Source organism: Saprolegnia parasitica (assembly GCF_000151545.1).
Source record: "Saprolegnia parasitica CBS 223.65 unplaced genomic scaffold supercont2.73, whole genome shotgun sequence".
Taxonomy (NCBI): Eukaryota; Oomycota; class Saprolegniomycetes; order Saprolegniales; family Saprolegniaceae; genus Saprolegnia; species Saprolegnia parasitica.
Window position 1 is genome coordinate 85,194 of NW_012156467.1, and position 19,614 is coordinate 104,807.

Here is a 19,614-nt window from a genome sequence, read left to right on the forward strand (position 1 = left end):
ACGCGCGTCCAGTTCGCAGGCACTACTATGTTCCCGCCGACAATGTAAGTGGCTTTTTTTGCTTCGAATAGTATTGACGGCCAATCCTAGCTATCTAGCCGTCGATCAAATCGTGTTCGGTCAGCAATGCGATAGTGAGTTCGTCGATGCCAACCCAATGTACATCCTGGGTGCGTATCCACTTTTTACACCGAACACAGCGTCAAGTACTACTCGCACGTGATCGCACTCGTGTTTGCTGTCACGACGTGGAAATCTTAAAGTGAGACGAGCCCACGCGTCATTGCTCATCTAGATCACAACCCTCGATCGCCAGCATTGACGTTTGCTCCCGCTCGTTTGATCATCGTCCCACTCGCAGCGTACCTCTCGTTGAGTTTGATCGCATGCGTCACCGATATCTATGCCACCCAGCATATTTGCTGTGTAGTGGAGTTTGTCCATTGGTGACGACGAGTATATATATTCGGTGGTCAATATTCGCTGGCCCACCCGTGCTTTCGCCCCGCGGGCGCGGTCGCCCAGTCTCCACGAAGTTCCGTCGCCTCCTGGCCCTCCGCTACCGCCACCAATCGTCCGGCCTCGCCTCGTGCAGCGTCGGTTTTATGCGCTCATTCGGTATCCGGATTTATTCGGATGCGGGCTCGTACGGTTTCGTTTGAAACACACCTGACAGCTTGCACTCCTCTGTCGAGTGGTCCGAGTACAGGAACCTACGTACGACCTCGCGCGAACTATTCCTCGACGAGTGGGGTCCACCACGGGATGGATTTCTCTCTGTGCAGGTAACTCCCAATGATCAAGTGCTGGTGCCAACTCCCACGCATTCAGGCGTAGCACTACGCATGCGAACTCTTTGTAAGAAAGATAAAGCGGAACACGTTGATATAATATACACAACGAGCACCCCAACGCGCACCGCCCTAAAGCCGCCCTTGCCAAGGACACAAGGAAACGTGCTGCCAAGTTGGCCGATGTCGTCCAGCCGGTGACCAAGCGCACTAAGGTCATATCAGCCAGTTCGAGCATCCTTCAAGCGAAGACCAACGCGACGAATGGAAAGAAAGCAGCCCCGAAATCACCTACATCGAAGGCCACAAATTCCTCGGCAAGTCGCTCACGAGCTGATCTCGTCGCTGCAATGCTCACGGAGACGTCCAAGTTTCTTCGTGTGAAACTGTCTTCAAAGTTGCCTAGTCTGGAGCCGTGCACTCTGCTCGCGGATGCGATCGACACATATGGAGTCAAATACTTTACGCCCGACCACAACGACGTTGATCTTTTTGCCCATGTACACTGCTTCACGCCAAACCCTGACGACACGTGTGGTCATTGCTACGGTATGACGAGTGGCTCATCGAAACAACAATTCGAGATCTTCATGCAATTGGCCATCGCGCGCACAAGCCACGCTAGTGCTTTCGTCTCGATGGATGAGCCATTACGCCATCTACAAGAAGAGCCCGATGGACTGGACAACACGCATCACCGCGGACAAACGGAGTGCCATGCTCTATTCCAACGAAACACCAACCTACGCACCTTCCCTTTGTGGCTTATGCCCATTTCCAAGAACAAAGTCCACTGGCATCTTTTTTGCTTCGTTCTGCCGGGTAATGCCAATGGGTAAGTCATAATCTTGGACTCGATTAACAAGAGCGGCAGGCCGGACAAGCGCGATCTGGAGCTCCTCGCGTTTGGTGATGGCCTTGCCACTCTTGTTTTCAGTGATCCGCGCATCGCCAACCATCTCCACTTGCAGCGCGTCGTCTCGCGGGTGCCTCAACAATTGAACGGCTGCGACTGAGGCATATTTATCGTTCCCAACACTATCAACGTCCTGCACCGCGACCTTCAGTCGTTGACGCCGCCTCAGTCGTTGGCGTCTCTCGAGGACCTCAACCAACTGCGTAGCTCTGCCGCCGACGGCACAGCCTGGAAGGCCTTTACACAGCGAGTCGTCATGGGCCTCACCCGCGGCCACAAGCGCCCCCGGACGACCACAGAAGAGCTCAACGAGCCCCCGCGCCGCCGCCTGCGCAGCCACGGCCCGGTGAGCGAATGAAGAAGAAGGAGATTGCTAGTCTCTACGTATGCAAAACCTTTGTAACAACGAAGGTAACGCGAAACACGTTCATATATATGTCAACTGCGTGGCTAACTTTGACGCACTTTGCACGATCGATTCGACATATACCCGCACACTCAACTTTCATGGCGGTACAGTCAAGGCATCGATCATCGCAATCACTGTCGCACAATATTAATCTGCTTCGAGCTGCACTTCTTAATCTACGTGTCGTCGTTATAGTGGCTGGCGGTTCGCGTACTTCTCCTTGGTTACCACACATTGCTGTCCAAGCGGTCATCCTACAATTGCGAAATACCGGTTAGTTACTACCAGCCCACCCCGCAAGGGACGTGTTCTCAAAGCCGTGCCCACAGCAAACTGTCCGTGGATGCTCGTGGAGGACATGAGTGTGACGTCGGACGATTGCCCGAGCAATCTCTAGGCGTACCGCCGCTACGTCAATCAGCTCAACGCATCGGACGCTGGTTTTATGAAGACGCTGCCGCAGGGCGACGACTACACGGGGACAGTCATCGACGTGGTGTCTTGTACCGTCAGCATGGCGAGTGTGACAGCGTCCAACGAAGACGATGCGTGGCAGGCCGAAGCGTCGTCATGATAGACTCGGCGGTGACCCTCCTCCACTCGACTGCACTAGCATGGTGAGCGCAATGACGGGTGCATCATTCCAGCGCGCTGCTACGCGTCCATGATTGCGGTCCATGCGATGTCGGTACGGCGTCCGCCGGTCGATTGTACGAGCCTTTTCACGTACTCATAGAGCTGTAAATTTGTCGTGCCAAAGGGATATATCCGGGAGCGCGCTATCGCGTGGGAATATGTAGATGTCACCGACAGCAGGAAGCGTCATCTTGATTTTTCGAGATCACAGACACACTCGAGGTCGAAACCACAAGCATATTTACCAACCAGGTCGAAGGTGTCGGGCGCGGGCCAGCCAGTTCTGCAAGCCTCTCTCAATGGCTTCGAAAAGGTTGATGTCGTTGCTGTGTCGACGAGGTAATCGAGGGAGCTTGCACGAGTTTGGCGTCGTCAAGCTTGGTCACGAGCTAAGCGCATGCAAAGCCGTCGCACCTATAGATACGTCCACGGCGTTGTGGGCATGGCGTCATGAGCTGTAGGGCGACAGGAGTGAGGAGAGACGGAAGATTGAGTCAGCAGTACGTTGTTTAGTGTTTAAAAGATACCCAATCCAAGCGACGTTTTCGGATCTTTAGGCACTTTCAATTCGAAAAGACACATGCCACCGAAGCCCAAGGCAACGTCGCCGACGAAGAAGAAGGCCAAAGAGACCAAGGCCTCGGATGCTATTGCCTCGGACACGCCCAAGAGCGGCGACGTACCAGCCCAAGCCACCGAACCCGACGACGCCGACATTTACCACGAGCCTGTACGGACCCATGTTCGGACCAACGACGATGGGCGCGCGTAGGTCAAGAAGATTGTCGTTCCAGACAACCAGCTACGCCTCAATGAGCAAGAGCTCAAGGAAGAGTTCTCGCGGTGCGTCGCGAGTCCAACGTCGTCTGGCGCTCACACGCGCTCGTAGGGTCCTCACGGCCAACGACCCGAACGTGCCCAATAATATCACCAAGTACAACTACAAGGAGCGCATGTACAAAGTTGATCCCCCGGGACCCGGCGACAACTTGTATCTGCACCTCGCGCTCGAAGGTTCGATGATCCACAAAGAGTCGGAAGACGCCAAGGCCCAAGCGGCGTACGACATGAAGAAGGCCGAGGAAGAGAAGGAAGCACGGGATGCTGCGATCAAGATTGCCAAGGAAGAGGCCGAGGCAAAAGGTGAAAAGCTCGACGAGACGGCGCTCCAGTTTGAGTCGGGGAAGAACCAGTTCAACTACAGCGAGCGGGCGGCACAGACGTACACGAACCCGCTGCGGCAGCGGTCGGTGGAGACGGAGCCTCCGCCCGTGCTCAACTACATGGCCACTGTGACGCAGGTAGTGTCGATGCGAAGCGCTCTCGACCAACGCTGGCTTCTAGTGGGATATCTACGACACGTACATGGACGCGTACGAGCAGCACCAGCGCGAGCAAATTCAGCTCCAGAAAGCGGCTCAAAAGAAAGAAAAGGAAGAGAAGGACGGTGGAGACGTCGCGGTGGCTGCGACCGCGGCAGTCGCCAGTACGGGCGGCGCCAAAATAAGGACGACGACATGGTTCATAGCGCAGCGATGGGCAAGATCCTCCGCGTCATCGAGCGCATGGTGAACCAGAACGCCGAGGACGAGATCTTCCAGGATTTCAAGTACTGGGAGGACGCGTCCGACGCTTTCCGCGAAGGCGAGGGCTCCCTCCTCCCGCTCTGGCGCTTTGCGTCCGAACGCGCCAAGAAGAAGCAAGTGACGGCCGTGTGCTGGAACCCTTGCTTCTCGGACCTCTTTGCTGTCGGGTACGGCTCGTACGACTTTTTGAAGCAAGGCTCGGGCCTCGTGTGCTGCTACACACTCAAAAACACGTCGCACCCCGAGTTCATCTTTGCGACCGAGTCGGGTGTCATGTGCCTCGACTTTCACCCGCAACAGCCGGCGCTTCTGGCCGTTGGCTGCTACGACGGCACGGTGCTTGTCTACGACGTCCGCAACAAGGTGAATCGGCCCATCTACACGTCAACGATCAAGACCGGCAAGCACACCGATCCCGTGTGGCAGGTCAACTGGCAGGAAGAAGACCTCGCGAAGGAGCTCAACTTCTTCTCGATTTCTTCCGACGGTCGCGTCGCCAACTGGATCATGAGCAAGAACGAGCTCAAGATGGAGCCGGTGATGCAGCTCAAGCTCGTCAACACGGTCAAAGACGATCCGGAGGAAACGTCGCTCTCGGGGCTCGCGGGTGGCTGCTGCTTTGACTTTAACCGCTTCAGTGAGCACCTCTTCATCGTCGGAACGGAGGAGGGCAAGATCCACAAGTGTTCCAAGGCCTACTCGGGCCAGTATCTCGAAACGTACGCGGGCCACCACATGGCAGTCTACGCCGTGCGCTGGAACCCGTTCCACGACCGCTGCTTCCTCTCGTGCTCGGCCGATTGGACCGTGAAGCTCTGGGACCACAGCCTTCCGGACCCGATCATGTCGTTCGATCTTGGCAACTCGGTTGGCGACGTGGCCTGGGCGCCGTACTCGTCCACAGTGTTCGCTGCCGTCACGAGCGACGGCAAGGTTCACGTCTTCGACCTCGCCGAAAACAAGAACGAGCCGCTCTGTGAGCAAAAAGTGGTCAAACGCGCCAAGCTCACGCACGTGACCTTCAACACGCGCGAGAGCATCGTGCTCGTCGGTGATGACCGCGGCGGCGTCAACTCGCTCAAGCTGTCGCCCAATCTACGCAAGATCGCAGTCGTCGATGGAGAGGACGTCGCGACGGCCCTCCCGCTCAAGCTCACGAAAGACCGCTTGCGCACCGAGCACGAAAAGGTCGAGAAACTCCTCAGCACAAACGACAACAAAGCCTGAATTAACCTATTTCGATCCACTTCTCTCGCTTGGATACTCAGATTTGTCTATCCTGTACACGCACGGATGTAGATAAATAGGAGGTTGCAACGCGGCTACTCGACAAAATGCTCGTCTCCGTAGTCGGCGCCGTCCTCGTCAGCGTGATGTCCGTCGTCAAAGCCGTCGTCAGCGTACGCGAGCTCCATGTGTTCGTGCTGCTCTTCGTCGTCAAACTCAGCGTTGTACACATCGTCTTCTGGGTTCACCGGCGGCGTGTCATGCATTGTGTCGTCCTCGTAGTCGTCGCCGCCTTCGTGGTCGTTCGGTGCAGTAGCGACGGCTTCTTTGGGGGCCGGGGAGGACTCGCCACTGTCGTCGTCGTCGCTGTACGCATGCCCATCGTCGTCGACGGGTATCAAACTTGTGTTGCTCTCCACTGGGACGTCTTTAGCGCTGATCTCTTCGGCTGGGATGTTGGACGATACGTCAGGAGGCTTGGGCAATGTCGGCTCGGTCGGGTTGTATTCGTTCGTCTCCTTGGTCGAAGTGTCCTTCTCTTCGTTGTTTGTATATACATGGCTGTTGTCCAGATCATCATCATAGGCGTCAGCTTCGCCGTCGGCGGGTGGTGGTGGCAGTTCCTGGCCCGCAACCTCTGTCGACGCAGGCTCCGTCGACTCTTCGTCGTGGTGGCTCGACTCTTCCGGTGCCGTGGCACGAACGGTGGGCCGATCGTCATCGTCGTACAAATCGTCGTGGCGGTCCGTGTTCGGTGACTCTTTGGCTTCATCGCCCACAGGCGCAAAGCCAGGCCCTACCATACGTCTCCATGAGATGTACACTCGTGTGTTGGAAGCCCAGGACCACCTGGTTGTTGGCTGCAGTGAATCTCTCCTGCACCGTCTCTGGCGTCAGAAGCTTCGTCGTACTCCTTGTCAAGCGTGGGAGCGGACACGACCGGTGTAGCGTCTGCGCCGCCCGCATCGCATTGAAACGAGATGGTTTTTTCGTCCGGCGAGTTGGTTGGTTTCGTTGGCGATGTGCGCTCGACGACCACGTGCTGCAACCCCGCGGTGAGTACGGCAGTTGCAAGGGATTGTGCAACAGCGTTCAGCGCTGCATCCTCAAAATCGGCCGTGTCGCTTAGCGGCGGCGTGTCCACAGAGCCCAGCCGCTGCGTGTTGTTGTCGTCATATCCGTCAGCATCGTAAGGTGCGACGGCATTGTCCGCTGGGAGCGACTCGCGCAGCCTCGTCGAGTATCATGTGGTCGACTGCAGTCCAAAGTTCAGTTTCCACCACAACCGATGCAAGAGCTGTCACAGCCGGAGCTCCGGCGTCAGTAGTCGTGTCGCTGATCGGAACACCTGGCATCGTTCTGTCGTCCGTCGCCTTGACTTCATTTGCAACGTCCTCATCACGGTTTGGTGGTGGCGATGGTGCAGCTTCCTGGACAGCGCCCGACGACGGTTCATGCTCAATGACGTCTGTGGATCCGAACCGTTCTGGAACAGCGGCTGTGAGCGTACTGGGCACCTCTTCGTCCACCGCAGCAGCAGCAGGTAAAGTCGTGTTGCGTGGTGGTTCTGAAGACTCATCGCTGTCGGCGGCGGCGTCACTTGGGGCCGACGTCGCACGAAGAAACTCGGTCATGCCTGCGCTTTCGACAGGCGCAGAGGGTGCGAGTGCTTGCCTCTCCTCCGTGGCGTGCGCATCGCTCGGCGATGGTATTCGGCTGTCTTCGCGACCGTCGTGAGTTGCTCCAATCATCGCATCGTCAGCAATGGTTGCGCTGCTGCTGGACTCTGGCAGCTGCCGTACCGCATCGCTTGGGTCGGGTTGATCCAATGTGATCGATGGCGTCTTCTGGCTTGGCTCGGGTTCCGGCACGATCTCCTCGCCGTGCGAGGCTCCGCCCGGTACGATCTTGTTGCGGCGGGTCGCTTTCCGCGACGACGCTTTCTTGACGTGGATCGCGTTGCCGTCGGTCTTGGTTTCGATCTCTCGCTCGCTCTTGCTGAGTTTGTGCTCCTTGCTTTTGACAAACTTGAGCTTCTACAAGGTAGATTGTTGCGTATCGCGTCTACCAGCGCGCTCGCCGCACCCATTTGTTGCCCTTCTTCGGGTCCTTTTGCTTGAGCGTGGGCTTGACCGTCTGCAGTCGCCGCAGCATGGCCTGGTTCTCCATGTAAATCTTCTCCTGCTCTCGCTTGCGCTGGCCGTCGTGCAGCGACTTCTTGGGCGTCTTCTCGTCGTCGCCGCCCTTGGCCGTCGTCAGCGCGATCGTCGCAATGCGCTCGAGGAGCCGCCGGTTCTCGACTTCGATCGCGTCGAGGCGGTCTTCCTTGAGCTGGCTCTTCTTGGACGTGCTGCTGCCGCCCATGGCCGCGGTCTTGGGGACGGTGTTGTCGATGAACGGCGTCATGTGGCTCATGCGCGAGAGGTGGCCCTCGAGGTTCTTGTGCACCTCGCGATGCCACATGGTCTCGCTCGCATGCGGCTCGGCCTTCCGCGCGCGGTCCATCCAACTCAAGAGCGGTTTCTACTGCAAGCCGCTTTCAAAACGGCAGAGATATTTCCGTCGACCTCGAAGTCTCTGAGCTACGAGTCGAGTAGCAATCCATCCAGTATATATACATGTATGACGTGTCTTAGTACAGGTAGACGCTATAAGCCGTGGTGACGCAAAACAGCGTATCCTGTACAATATGAGCTTTTTCTCGACACAGCGCCACACGTACATTGGTGTACGTCTCGGTGGCGTAGCAGTCGGTCTCAGCGTCCCAGAAGCAGCGACACCCCATGCTACGCAATCGCTCGCTCTATACATTCGCCACAGCACGCTACCGGACGCCCTCGCCGCGCTGCTCGCCAATGACGACTTGCACGAGGTACTTGCACCGAGGAAACTCGCAGGCTACGTCCATAGCACTCACAGCCTTGCTTTCAAAGAGCCTCGCACCTTTGAGTTGGGCCTTGACGGCGTCGGCAATCTCCTTTGTGAGCTGCGACGCGCGCTCCGACTGGTAGGGCACGTTCTCGAGCTTCTCGGCCAGCACGGCCGATATGATTTGCTTCATTTTGGTGGTCGTAGGCCTACGCCGCATCGTCAGCACCACCCTTCGGCGCCGCTTGATCGCACTTGTTCTTGTAGCTCGGGCGCAGCGAGATCGCCGACGCCGCCGTCACCTTGGTTGTTGCTGGCATTGTCCGCGTCGGTTCGAAACTAAGATACGCGACCGCTTCTACGGCGGCAGATGCCGATTTTAGTTTCATCATCAAACGTCCGCGGCTTGGCTGTTAGTCCAGCATACCGATGGGATACCAATCACAACACGCTTAAGCTCGTCTTGTCCACGCGCAACTCGTAGTGGGATGAAAGGCGCTGGAGAGCCTGCACGTCAAAACACAAGCATAATCTACTCCGTGCTCTAAAGAGGCAGACGCCGAAAATAAGACCTGAAAACCAAGTGTCTCAGTGTGCAAATTCGACCGTCTGCAAGCGTCGACGCCGCAGCTATGGGTCTTCGCAGCCGCCAGCGCCGCCTTGCCGGCATCACGAGAGAGTCTTCCCTGGAGGCGTTCGACGAGCAAGTCAAGACGACGCTGCAAGGTACTTCGCTTCATGCTGCCGTCCCTTCCCCTCACGCATCCTCGGCGTAGAGCACCTCGCGCACTCGCAGAACGACGTCGCCGCCTTCAACCTCCTGTGGAAGGTAGTACATGCCTCCTGCAGCACACAATGGCTCATGCGTGTCCAGGGCTTCCTCGGCAAGCTCGGTTATGCACTTGTGGGGTTTGAGATCCTCTCCGTGTGGTACGCCATCTCAACGACCAGCATCCTCGGCCTGGCGCTCATTGCCGGGATCAAGATTGCTTCCTGCACCGCCATCCTCCTCACCAAGACGTACGTGACGGAAGGCGATCAGTATGTGCCTGCCCAGACGCTCTCGGTCGGCCTCACGCTTGTCTGGGGCGTGATGGGGCTCCTCGGCGCCGATGATGCGTTGCGCCGCAGCACGGTACCGCTCTCGGCCATCTACTTTGCGGGCGTCGCCGCGTCGGTGTGGTTCATGGGCAGCAACACCAAGGCGGAAGTCGCTCGCGCCAAGCAGCTTGCCAAGCTCGAAACAGTGTTTCGTCAATAAAAACCCTCTTCGTCTACCGGTATCCGCGGCCACGGCCTCGCCCGCGCCCGCCGCCGTTGCCGCGATTGTTGCTGTTGTTGTTGTTGTAGCCTCCACGGCTGTCGTTGGAGCTTTCGTGCTCTTCGTCGTCCTTGGAGATTTCCGACTCCTTCGGCACGCGGCCCTCCGGCTCGTTGCGCACTTGGTTTTCGCCCAGAAACGTGTTGAGTCGCGCGAGGTTCGCAGCGGCGCCCGACTTGGCATCCCGCGAGAGATCGGGAAGCACGTGGCGCTGGAGGAGCTCCAATAGCTTTTGAAACTGCCGCTTGTACTGCGAGAGGAGCGCGAAACCTGCCGTCTACCAGCACACAGTAGCATCGCATGTGATCGAAGAAGCGTCGTACTTCGAGCAGCGCAAGGATGGTCATGGCAGTGTACGTGTGCGGGGGCTGTTCACGAGCCGAGCGAGCCATGCCCAGAGGTCGTTGAAGGCCAAACCCTTGGGTTGCGGACTGCCATCGAACGGCGTCGTCTGCCAACAAACCGTGATTCAAGAGCCATGGAAGCAATCGAGCCGACCTGCATCGTCGCGGCCAGGAGCGCGATCGCCATGGACATGCGCATCTGGTACTTTTCCAGTTCTTCAGCCGCCTGGCGTTCGTCGTCCCACTCCATGCCAATCGTCGCGAGGAACTCCTGGGGACTCTGCTCCGGACGGAGCGGCGGGCAGAACGGCACCGTAAACGGGCAAATCTACCGCGGGGCTCCATGTGAAAGCGAGTTCATCGACAAAAGAGCGCACCTGGTTGAGGTGCGCGACAAAGATGTCGGCAAGCTCTGGCGTGTGCACGCTGCACATGGCCGCAACATGGGCGAGCGGGAAGCACGACCTATGTGTCTACATGTAGCATGCAATCGCAGCGTCGCGTGGTGGCTACCGGATTTCAGTGAGCACTTTGACTTGGGACGTGAGGCGCGTCGCGAGAATGTCGAGAGAAAAGTTGAGGTACTCGGGGCCCGCAGCCCGAGCCTCCTACACCGCACACGTCAATCTACGCATCGCAAACGGGACGACACGCACCGAGAGCACTTTGCAGAGCTTGGTGACCACAAGCTTGATGGATTTGGGCGTGTTGGCCACTTGGTTGCACGCTTCACCAATCTACTCGACGCTTGTAGCAACACATGTACGACGCAGCACGTCGCACCTGCTTCTTGACGTCCATGCGGATCTTCTTGACGCGCGGGTCTGTCGAGTTGAGAATGGGCTCACTCGCGGCATGCACAGCCCGCAAGCGCTGCAGCCGCGCCTCGCTTTCGAGCACATGAGGCTCCTTTGCCGCTGGGACGCTGGCTTTTTGCGCAGCGTCGGCCTTGGCTCGGGCAGCCGCGGCTTCGGTCGCTGCCTTGGTCTTGTCGTCCTCGTTTGCCTTGGCCTCCGCGCTGGCCTTTGCCTCCTTTTCGTCGGCTTCTGCCTTGGCTGCCTCTTCGTTCGCTTCCGCCTCCGCCTCCTCTTCCGCTTTGGCTTTGGCCTGGGCAGCTGCTTCGTCCTCTTTGGCTTGGCGCGCCGCCTCGGCAGCGCGTTCGGCCGCCAACGCCTTCTCTTTCGCCTCCTTCTCCGCCTGGACCTTGCGCTTCCACTCTTCCACACTGGCTTCCACGCTTGAGAACGACATGTTTCGCGCCTGCGATGCCTTGGCCATGTCTGCCCTGGCCTTTGCTCGCAACATCTCGTCCTACGCGGCCAGATAAGCAGAAGCACACGTATTCCAACCGCACCTTGCGCACTAGGTCGGCCGTAGTCTTCATGTGGCACGAACCGAGCAAGCGCGCGAGCTCTTTTGGGTCGTTGAGCTCGTCCGATGGCTTGAGCGTGAGTTGAGTCGTCAATGCGCCGTAGCTGCTGCTTGCATGCGCCCGCTGGTACGCGCTGCGCTCACATGTGGCTGTGATATGCTTGGCGAAGAGCGCGCCGCCTACATTGGTGGCCGCTATATCATACGCGCCGCGAGTCGCCCTACCTTGCTCGTCGTCGTTTTGAGGTACCGCCTTGATGTGCAGGAGCTCTGGCTGTCTCGATGGGTCTAGCGTCGGTAGAGAAGGCGCATGCCCATAGGCAAGCGTTGGCTGCGTCGAGAGACCGTGCGTATCGTCGTCGTCCTCGAAGCTTGGCGCACGAACTCGACCCATCCTGCCTCCTTGCGCCACCAAAATGCAAATAAATAGCTTCGGACTACGGGCCGAACTTCGAAGCCACGCGTGCAACAACCGACCAGCTCCTTGCTGGTTTCAATTCCGCTCGACGCGGCGCCGGCGGTGCGGTCGTCATGGCTCATTGCGCTTGCGATCCTTGCGCCCAAGTCTTCGTGGCCAGCGTGCGATGGACGCAGGAGCACTCGACTGCGTGCAGGCCGAAGCACCGCCGTTTCAGACTATCCAGCAAGATACTGCGGACGAGCAAAGATCCGGTTGGTGGTGGGTTGGAGCAATTCGATTTGTGTGGTGAGATGGCCAAGACGGACGAGCCGATGGTGGACGCGGACGAGGACAACCCGTTCTCGCAGTACTACGGCATGCTGCTGCACCAGCAGAACATGCTGCAGGACCACGTGCGGACGAGCACGTACGAGCGCGCCATGCTCGCCAACGCCTCGGACTTTGCCGGCAAGGTCGTGCTCGACGTGGGGACCGGGTCTGGCATCCTCGCCTACTTTGCCATCAAGGCTGGCGCCAAGCGCGTCTACGCCGTCGAGCTCAGTGCGATGGCTGACTGCGCACGAAAGCTACTCACAGACAACGGCCTTGCCGACCGCATCATCGTTGTCCGCGGCAAGGTCGAAGAGGTCGACCTGCCCGAGCAGGTCGACATTGTCATCTCCGAGCCCATGGGCTTCTTCCTCGTGCACGAGCGCATGCTCGAATCGTACGTCTCGGGGCGCATCAAGTGGATGAAGCCGGGTGGCCTCATGTTTCCGTCGATCGGCACGATGTTCGTCGCTCCGTTCTCGGACGACGCGATCTACCAAGAGCAGATGGCCAAGGTCAGCTTTTGGCGCCAGCGTGACTTTTACGGCTCAACCTGAGCTCGCTCGTCGACGAGGCGATGGACAACCACTTTTCGCAGCCGGTCGTCGGGTACTTTGCGCCCTCGATTCTCATCTCGGGCTCGACCGTGTCGCACACGCTCGACTTTGGACGCATGTCGGTCGAGGACTTTCACGGCTTTGACATTCCGTTCCAGTTTACGATCAACCGCACATGTACGCGCATCGTCTATGCATGCATAGGCCTAACGCTTGCGTAGCCATCTTGCACGGTCTCGCGTGCTGGTTCACGGTCGATTTTATCGGGTCCACGGCTACCGTCGTGCTCTCGACGGCGCCATCCGAGACGGGCACACACTGGTACCAGTGCCGGCTCCTCCTCAAGCAGCCGATCGCTGTCAACAGCTCGCAGTCCGTTTCTGGCAACCTCCACTTTGTCGCCAACAAAAAGTTCAGCTACGACATCGACATGGAAGGTACTCTCTCCATCCTATGCCAATCGAGCACCGACGAAGATGACCTGGATAGTGCGTCTGGATGGCACGACGATCACGTCGACGAACCACATCCGCCTCCACGACCAAATGTACCACTACATGTACAACCCGCCGTCGTAATAACGAGAATACACCAATTGCCCAAGGTTTGCTATGGATGGACATCGATGGCAGCGGACGAGAGTCGCCACAACACTTGATGAATACATGGTGCTGGAAGCCACGTCCGAAGCCACGATCGCAGTCTCCTCAACAATCGTTCTTAGCGTTCTCGGGCTGGGATAACCATAGCCTTAGCCTCTATACAGTATGATTGCGCTCTGCAGTTTGCAGCCCTTGAACTTGAATGGGCTCCGGACCTGGTGGGCGCCCACTGCCATGACCGAAAACGAGCTCGCACGTGCCAGAAGTGACAGATGGCATGGCACGGATGGACATCTCAGAGATCGACCCAGCCGACTAGTATTGCTCCTCGCTTATCGCAGTGCTTTTAGGTGCAATAGAGGTCGTGGTTGGATCCGCCTAGACACCATAGCTAGAGTCCCAACTGTAGCGCTAGTGCTTGGCCATTGCTTTGCAGGTCTGCGGTGGCCACATTCAGCGGCTTACGCTGGGCTGACCCTAGAAGCGTGCACACAAATTACGTCAAGAGGTGGCGCAAGGCATAAACATCGTCTTCTTCGTTTCAAATGTTAAGAGCGCAAGACGACGCTTGGCCGGGGACAAGCGCGCATACAGGCGTTCACTGCCTATGCCCCGAGTGACGCGTTCCTGTGCTGGCGTACCACGGACGCGACCTCGGGCGTGCCTGAACTACATTTAATCGGTCTTCTTGCGGAACGAGCAGCCTTCGGTCAAGCGGGCCTTGCCGCCCGTGGGCTGGCAGAGCATGACCGAGCACGAGCCGCAGAGGACGACGGTCTGGGCGTGGCTGAAGACGGTCGTGCTACAAACATTGTCATGAGCGAGGCGCGCCAGGGAGCTGCGGGCGCGTACATGTTGAAGCAGCCAGGGCACTTGACGTCCATGAAGAACGAGTTGGGCGACTGAACCAGGCGCTTGAGCTTGTGCTTGCTGCGTTCCTCAGAGGCGGAAGGGTGGAGAAGGTCGCGGGCCTACGCATGCGAGTGAGCACCGTCGTCGTTGTCGTCTTGCAGCTGTGTACCATGATTAATCAACTGGAGCAATACACTGGAAGAAGACGAGTGAAAAATGCGTGCTTGGACCAACCACCGCTTCAGACCAGTCAATTTCCAAGCTTGCGGGCTCTCCGGATAATTTGGCCTAGCTGAGTCTTGACTGGTCGAGAACCTTCCGCTTCTATCCGGACAAACTGTATTTTTATTGCGTCGCATACAAAACCCATATGCAGCAGCGAGATTTTAATTTGTCGCTTTCGGAATGGGCCCGGCAAACCCAAACTGCCGGTAGGATGACCAGATAGCGCTAGGATTTCGCCGAATTTCAAAATCGGATGCGACCATCATCGACCCTCGCCATGTTGGTCGCCGAAGCCGCCATGGTCGCCGTTGGATCCACGCTGATCCTGTGCCTTGGTGCTGCAGAGGAGGCATTATGTACAGCGTCTGTCGGCGGATCCTTGATGCATTTTGAAGCATGTCACACGATTGCTCTGGCAAAAAGCAGCGTTGCAGCTTGGTGCCCCAAGCCATGGAGATGGCATTGCATTCATGGCTGCTGTTACAAGGATGGATGCGGTACCACTGCCGTTGAAATGCCCATGACACTTCGCATGCACGTGTGCTTCAAGGCCATGAGAGGAGCCCTACTTCCATACACGCTGCCTGAAAACGATTTCGCCTACTCGAGTCCAATGTTGCTTGTGCTGCAGGGAGCAACAACACCAATAGATGGATCATCCTCATCTTCCTGCAAGTCCATTTTGGTCAAATCATGGTTGCATCATTCAACCCAATTGGCTATAATGCCACGAATTGCACCAATCAAACGCAAGAATTTTCCAGAGAGCATTTGGCGGGATTGGAATTCGACCGACGATGACCGAGGATCTGCGGCCACCGACGCTGGCGACGCTGGACGAGCGCCCGCCCATGGAGGATGACGTCCTGCGTAGCATCCTCATCGACCTTGACGCCCCCGAGACCATGGACCAAGCCTTCCTCGCCTACGATGCGCTCCTTGGCCAGGATCGCTCGATGGAGGCCGAGGTGAGAACTGGATCCGCGCCCTTGGTCTACCTGTGCATGTAGATATCGGTCGTTGTCATGAAGACGCTGCTTGCAAAGGTTGTCTCGGCAGACGATTGTCCCACAGACATGCAGCAGCGCCTCGGAGACTTTGCTCTGCAGACGTACTCTCAGTCGCGACCAGGCGTGGACGTACGCCACCTGAGCTTCATCAGCTCCACGTTCCACGATACCCACACGCTCTTCACCATGACCCAAGAGAACGACCCGCGACGCCTCTTCCTCGTCCAGCTCTGCAGCACGCTCTCCGAGTACTACTTCAACCGGACGCCCCCTGCCGACGACGACCCCGATACAATCGCATCGATCGCGTACTGCCGCGACGCCTGGCTGCGCTTCCTGGCCTTTGCCCGCGTGGACACACCCACGCCAGATCTTGCGCTCATGGCTTGCATCTGGAAGGTAAGCGACGATCCAGCACCGAGGATCGACCGCGATCCAACGCACTAGACCGTCACACGTCTCTGTACGATGTATCGCAGCGTCTTTGCCAAGACCGAAGCCGGTCTTCCAGCGTCGCTGTATCGCACTCTTGAAGCATCAGTCGAGAGCCAAGTCGCTTGCCTCAGTACACAACTCGGTCAGCTCGAGATCGCCACATCCATCAACTTGACCAAGGTATCCATCCATCCAATCAATGACAAACTTCCTACGTCGTTCTAGACGCTGCGACTTCTCCTGAAAGCCTACGCCGGCCTCTTTGGCTGCTTTGCTGACTCTCTCGGCCCGGACGAGGTCCGCTTCCACCGACATCACGTGTTGGCGCTCATAGTACGCCTGTGTGTCTAGTACAACGACCGTCTCGACTTTCTCAGCAAGGTCTCAGGCAACATCTTCGAGATGCAGTTGCGTCTTGGCCAGCACCACGCTGAGATTTACCGCATGGCCGATGTTCTCCGGGCCGACGCGATGACGGTCCTCAGTAAAGTGCTCGGCCAAGCTCGACTGGCTCACGCGCCCCTCAAGCCGTGGTGCCGTGTCCAGCTCGAGTCCAGCCTTGCATCGACGACGGCAGATCTGACATGTTTCTTTCGCATCTGCATCTTGCTCAAGTCGCACACGCTTCTAATCGAGCGACCCGAACTCAGTGTCGTGAGCCGTACCCTGGACCAGCTGATGCAGTGCTTCCGATCCGTCGTCACGCATACACGCACAACGCGTCGCTCTTACCTCTCGGAGGTTCTAATCGAGCCGATCATTATGCTTGCCTTCCCAGCCTCCCCTCGAGCTGACGCGTTCAGAACTCAGGTAGCAGGCGTCCCAGTGTTTCGCGCTAACAGACGCGTAGCTGCAATTGCTCTCATATTCGTTCCATCCCAACGTCTACCAGCAACATTTGTGCCAGCTAGTGTGGCGCCACGTATTCCAAACAACATGGTACAGAACACACGCAAGTGGCTTCATCGTCCGCACAGACTTGTGCCAAAAAGGAAGGATTCCGCGCCAGGAGGCGTTGCGTTCGTCGACTGCTTGCTAAAGATGCTTACGGCGCCCTATCAAGAGTTCCCGGAACCGCGCGACAACCGCGTGGCACTGCTTGATCTTCTTGCGAGCATCTTTGACGTTCTCAGTCCCACCCAACAAGTGACTGCGCGGCAACTTTTGCTCGACGACTCACACTGCCGTTTATAGACGCACTGTTTGAGTGGCGCCGTTGCGACATTTGAAGGACTTTGCGGCGATGGGCCCGAGCACCACGTGACGCCAGCGTTTCTGGCTCACATTGACATGCTCGAGCACTTGCTGCGCACGACGGCGGGCCAGGCGCACGCAGCGAGCGTGGCTTTTGTGGCGACGCACTTGTCGGTGTCCATGGAGTGCTTTGGAACGGCTGTCGATATCCTTGCGGACGGCACTGACGGCGAGCTCGAGAACGCTTTCTGGCGCATCGTCGACGCGACACTTCTCGTGTGCGCCAACATCCTCTTGGGCACTGACGACGTCGCCCATGTCCACCACGAGATGATTGTTGACGCATCGTCTTGGATGCAGCCGCTCCTCATCAAGCTTGTGGAACTTCTCGCGCGCCAGCCGCCGCAGGCAGAGTACACACGACGCTTCCGCACAATCAGGTCTAAAGCGCGCACTGCGTAGGGACGCTTTTCACCGCGTGCTCTGCAATGCGCTGGAGCTTATCCGGGTGCTGCATCCGGCGCTCAAGACAAACACCAACAACTACTACCTCGCGCTGCTGCAGCACGTGCAGCAACTTGCAGCGGCGCATGCTACCGCGCACGTTCTCGTTGCGCACTTTATGCACTTTCTCGCTGACGTCCAGGTCCCAAGCGATGCGCCAAACGACCACGTACGTCGCAACTCGTCTTGCACCGAAGCAAAACATTTGGCTAGAAAATGGTTGGCGATGCTCTCTGCGCGATCTTTTCGTCGCTGCTTCAGTACCCGTCTCCATGGCCTGTCGTCGCGACGGCGTTGTGCGGGCTGCATAAGTTCCTCGCTACGTCCAACGTCGCCGACCCCCACACCGTGTCCATTCACGAACTTTTGCTGCGGTACTCGCTGACGCTGCACGACTTTTTTGCTATCGTGGTCGATCCGCCCTCGGTACTTGGTCTCTTTTTCTGGTTTGTGTCCTAGAATTTGTTTATAGCACGACCTCGTCGACCGAGTCGAGCTTTTGATGCACCAACAGGACAGTGTCTTTGAGAAAAGTCGACCGACGCGCCATGCTTCCTCGATCAAGAAGCGGGCGGCAGCAACGATTGATGATCTCCTCGAGACGTGTCACGCGATCAAGCGCTTGCGAACGACACGCAAAAACGACGCGCAGTCAGACGCAGCGTTCGAACACGCGGCTTCGGCACTTCAGGCCATTCTTGACCTCCACCACGATCACTCGTAATGCAAACGGTGCTTTTTAGCGAGGTAGTCCTACGACGTCTACGGTATATCTATCGGAACGAGGTGCCAAACGAGTTGAAGAAGCCCTTTTCTATCTTGCCCTGGGACAGATCCTTCTGCCGTCGCTCTCTACGCCATGGGCACCAATGAGATCGTTGCTAGAGCATGAGCTGGCTACCGTTCTTTGGCTTCTTCGGCTTGGCGTTTGAGCGTCTGCTGCACCTCGAGCGTCTGCTGCACGCGCTTCTTCTCCGCCTCGTACTCGTACTGCGCCATTTGTCGCCGAAGCAGATCTTGCTGCCGCGACTCTTCGAGCTCGGCGTCGCGCTCCATCTCGCGCTTTGCTTGTTTCGCCGCAAGGATAGCCTCGTTGGAAAACACGACAGCTTTGGCTTGCTCCGGGGAGAGACCCTTCCAATGGTCGACGCGGACGCGGCCAGACACGTCGGTCTTGGCCTGAAGGGGGTTCTCGCTCACGAGCGCGCTCGACACGGTCGCCTGGATCTCGCTCTGGTCCATGTCCAGCGTTCGCGCACGGGCGCGACTGTTGTTCAAGCGCTGGTTGGCCAGCATCGCTTCGTTGAACTTGCGCACTTCCAGCGCCTGCTTGGTCTTTTCCCGCTCGTACTCGGTCTCGGCTTCGTCCTGGAGCTTGCTCACATGCGCCATCGTGTCTGCGTACGCGCGGGCGTCGTCGTAGTCCGCCTGCAAGCGCGCCTGGCGCTCCTGCATCTGAAGCTGCGCCCAGTCGCGGTTCTGTGCCGCCTGAAGGCGGTGGCGTTCGTGGCGGCCGCGGTCCTCGCCATCAAACTTTTGCGCCGACGAGAGGTTGCAGCCATCCACATTGATGGCCGCAAAGTCTTTGGTGCTGCGCGCGATATCAGCCTCTCGACGCTCGCTGCGTGTTTGCGACTGCATCGCCCAGTCGCGCCGAAGCTTGGCGGCTTCGTCGCGCTTGACAAGCGTCTCTTCGGCTTCGACGCGAATGAGGTACCGGCGCAGGTCTTCTTGCTCCTGGACTAGACATCGCACACGATTACAACCAGCAAATGGCGTGGGCAGTTGTACATTGCTTCTCTTCCTCGTCCGCTTGCTGCTGGGCGAGCTGCTGTTTCTCTGCGATTTGGTTCTTTACGCCGACAATGTCCGCCTAGACCAGACCCATGCGTGAGACGCTCGTGGCGACGGCAACGACGTACGCCAATGTTGCGGAGGCGGCCGTCGTGAAGCTTCTTGACGCGCTCCTGGTCGCGCGCCCGGCGTGCTTCGGCGCGTCGGACGTCGACGTCCTCGCTGTTGAGCACCATGCTGTT

The 19,614-nt window shown here is 58.0% G+C and overlaps 10 protein-coding genes across 10 annotated transcripts; 5 read left to right on the forward strand and 5 right to left on the reverse strand.

Moving 5' to 3' along the window:
* Nucleotides 1-1,963: 1,963 nt before the first annotated feature.
* Nucleotides 1,964-2,690, forward strand: SPRG_11999 (hypothetical protein; the record flags this gene model as incomplete). The annotated part of the gene is made up of 2 exons (XM_012351029.1): nucleotides 1,964-2,053; nucleotides 2,514-2,690. The coding sequence occupies 2 exons, from the start codon at nucleotides 1,964-1,966 to the stop codon at nucleotides 2,688-2,690; spliced, it is 267 nt and encodes an 88-aa protein (XP_012206419.1).
* Nucleotides 2,691-3,332: 642 nt separating this feature from the next.
* Nucleotides 3,333-5,565, forward strand: SPRG_12000 (hypothetical protein; the record flags this gene model as incomplete). Its single annotated transcript, XM_012351030.1, has 5 exons — nucleotides 3,333-3,482; nucleotides 3,525-3,595; nucleotides 3,642-4,053; nucleotides 4,097-4,238; nucleotides 4,286-5,565. The coding sequence occupies 5 exons, from the start codon at nucleotides 3,333-3,335 to the stop codon at nucleotides 5,563-5,565; spliced, it is 2,055 nt and encodes a 684-aa protein (XP_012206420.1).
* Nucleotides 5,566-5,590: 25 nt separating this feature from the next.
* Nucleotides 5,591-8,070, reverse strand: SPRG_12001 (hypothetical protein; the record flags this gene model as incomplete). The annotated part of the gene is made up of 4 exons (XM_012351031.1): nucleotides 5,591-6,361; nucleotides 6,448-6,607; nucleotides 7,368-7,601; nucleotides 7,651-8,070. 4 exons carry the CDS (start codon nucleotides 8,068-8,070, stop codon nucleotides 5,661-5,663), a joined length of 1,515 nt encoding a protein of 504 aa, XP_012206421.1. The 3' UTR covers nucleotides 5,591-5,660.
* Nucleotides 8,071-8,169: 99 nt separating this feature from the next.
* Nucleotides 8,170-8,765, reverse strand: SPRG_12002 (hypothetical protein). The gene is made up of 5 exons (XM_012351032.1): nucleotides 8,689-8,765; nucleotides 8,509-8,642; nucleotides 8,394-8,463; nucleotides 8,288-8,351; nucleotides 8,170-8,245 (listed from the first exon to the last, which is right to left on the reverse strand). Exons 1-5 carry the CDS (start codon nucleotides 8,751-8,753, stop codon nucleotides 8,198-8,200), a joined length of 381 nt encoding a protein of 126 aa, XP_012206422.1. The 5' UTR covers nucleotides 8,754-8,765; the 3' UTR covers nucleotides 8,170-8,197.
* Nucleotides 8,766-9,031: 266 nt separating this feature from the next.
* Nucleotides 9,032-9,716, forward strand: SPRG_12003 (hypothetical protein). Its single transcript, XM_012351033.1, has 3 exons — nucleotides 9,032-9,159; nucleotides 9,210-9,262; nucleotides 9,308-9,716. The coding sequence occupies exons 1-3, from the start codon at nucleotides 9,066-9,068 to the stop codon at nucleotides 9,692-9,694; spliced, it is 534 nt and encodes a 177-aa protein (XP_012206423.1). The 5' UTR covers nucleotides 9,032-9,065; the 3' UTR covers nucleotides 9,695-9,716.
* Nucleotides 9,641-11,880, reverse strand: SPRG_12004 (hypothetical protein). The gene is made up of 9 exons (XM_012351034.1): nucleotides 11,695-11,880; nucleotides 11,453-11,649; nucleotides 10,882-11,409; nucleotides 10,755-10,835; nucleotides 10,612-10,706; nucleotides 10,476-10,563; nucleotides 10,253-10,426; nucleotides 10,078-10,122; nucleotides 9,641-10,031 (listed from the first exon to the last, which is right to left on the reverse strand). The coding sequence occupies exons 1-9, from the start codon at nucleotides 11,861-11,863 to the stop codon at nucleotides 9,708-9,710; spliced, it is 1,701 nt and encodes a 566-aa protein (XP_012206424.1). The 5' UTR covers nucleotides 11,864-11,880; the 3' UTR covers nucleotides 9,641-9,707.
* A 300-nt stretch (nucleotides 11,881-12,180) lies between these two features.
* On the forward strand, nucleotides 12,181-13,334 carry SPRG_12005 (hypothetical protein; the record flags this gene model as incomplete). The annotated part of the gene is made up of 4 exons (XM_012351035.1): nucleotides 12,181-12,714; nucleotides 12,774-12,933; nucleotides 12,978-13,193; nucleotides 13,246-13,334. The coding sequence occupies 4 exons, from the start codon at nucleotides 12,181-12,183 to the stop codon at nucleotides 13,332-13,334; spliced, it is 999 nt and encodes a 332-aa protein (XP_012206425.1).
* A 533-nt stretch (nucleotides 13,335-13,867) lies between these two features.
* SPRG_12006 (40S ribosomal protein) lies at nucleotides 13,868-14,477 on the reverse strand. Its single transcript, XM_012351036.1, has 3 exons — nucleotides 14,380-14,477; nucleotides 14,211-14,329; nucleotides 13,868-14,160 (listed from the first exon to the last, which is right to left on the reverse strand). The coding sequence occupies exons 1-3, from the start codon at nucleotides 14,380-14,382 to the stop codon at nucleotides 14,034-14,036; spliced, it is 249 nt and encodes an 82-aa protein (XP_012206426.1). The 5' UTR covers nucleotides 14,383-14,477; the 3' UTR covers nucleotides 13,868-14,033.
* Nucleotides 14,478-15,232: 755 nt separating this feature from the next.
* On the forward strand, nucleotides 15,233-18,302 carry SPRG_22290 (hypothetical protein; the record flags this gene model as incomplete). The annotated part of the gene is made up of 10 exons (XM_012351064.1): nucleotides 15,233-15,403; nucleotides 15,446-15,844; nucleotides 15,893-16,060; nucleotides 16,106-16,177; nucleotides 16,232-16,541; nucleotides 16,944-17,026; nucleotides 17,075-17,487; nucleotides 17,537-17,747; nucleotides 17,792-18,004; nucleotides 18,051-18,302. The coding sequence occupies 10 exons, from the start codon at nucleotides 15,233-15,235 to the stop codon at nucleotides 18,300-18,302; spliced, it is 2,292 nt and encodes a 763-aa protein (XP_012206454.1).
* Nucleotides 18,303-18,351: 49 nt separating this feature from the next.
* SPRG_12008 (hypothetical protein) lies at nucleotides 18,352-19,608 on the reverse strand (the record flags this gene model as incomplete). Its single annotated transcript, XM_012351037.1, has 4 exons — nucleotides 18,352-18,430; nucleotides 18,480-19,320; nucleotides 19,370-19,451; nucleotides 19,501-19,608. The coding sequence occupies 4 exons, from the start codon at nucleotides 19,606-19,608 to the stop codon at nucleotides 18,352-18,354; spliced, it is 1,110 nt and encodes a 369-aa protein (XP_012206427.1).
* Between the last annotated feature and the right edge of the window lie 6 nt (nucleotides 19,609-19,614).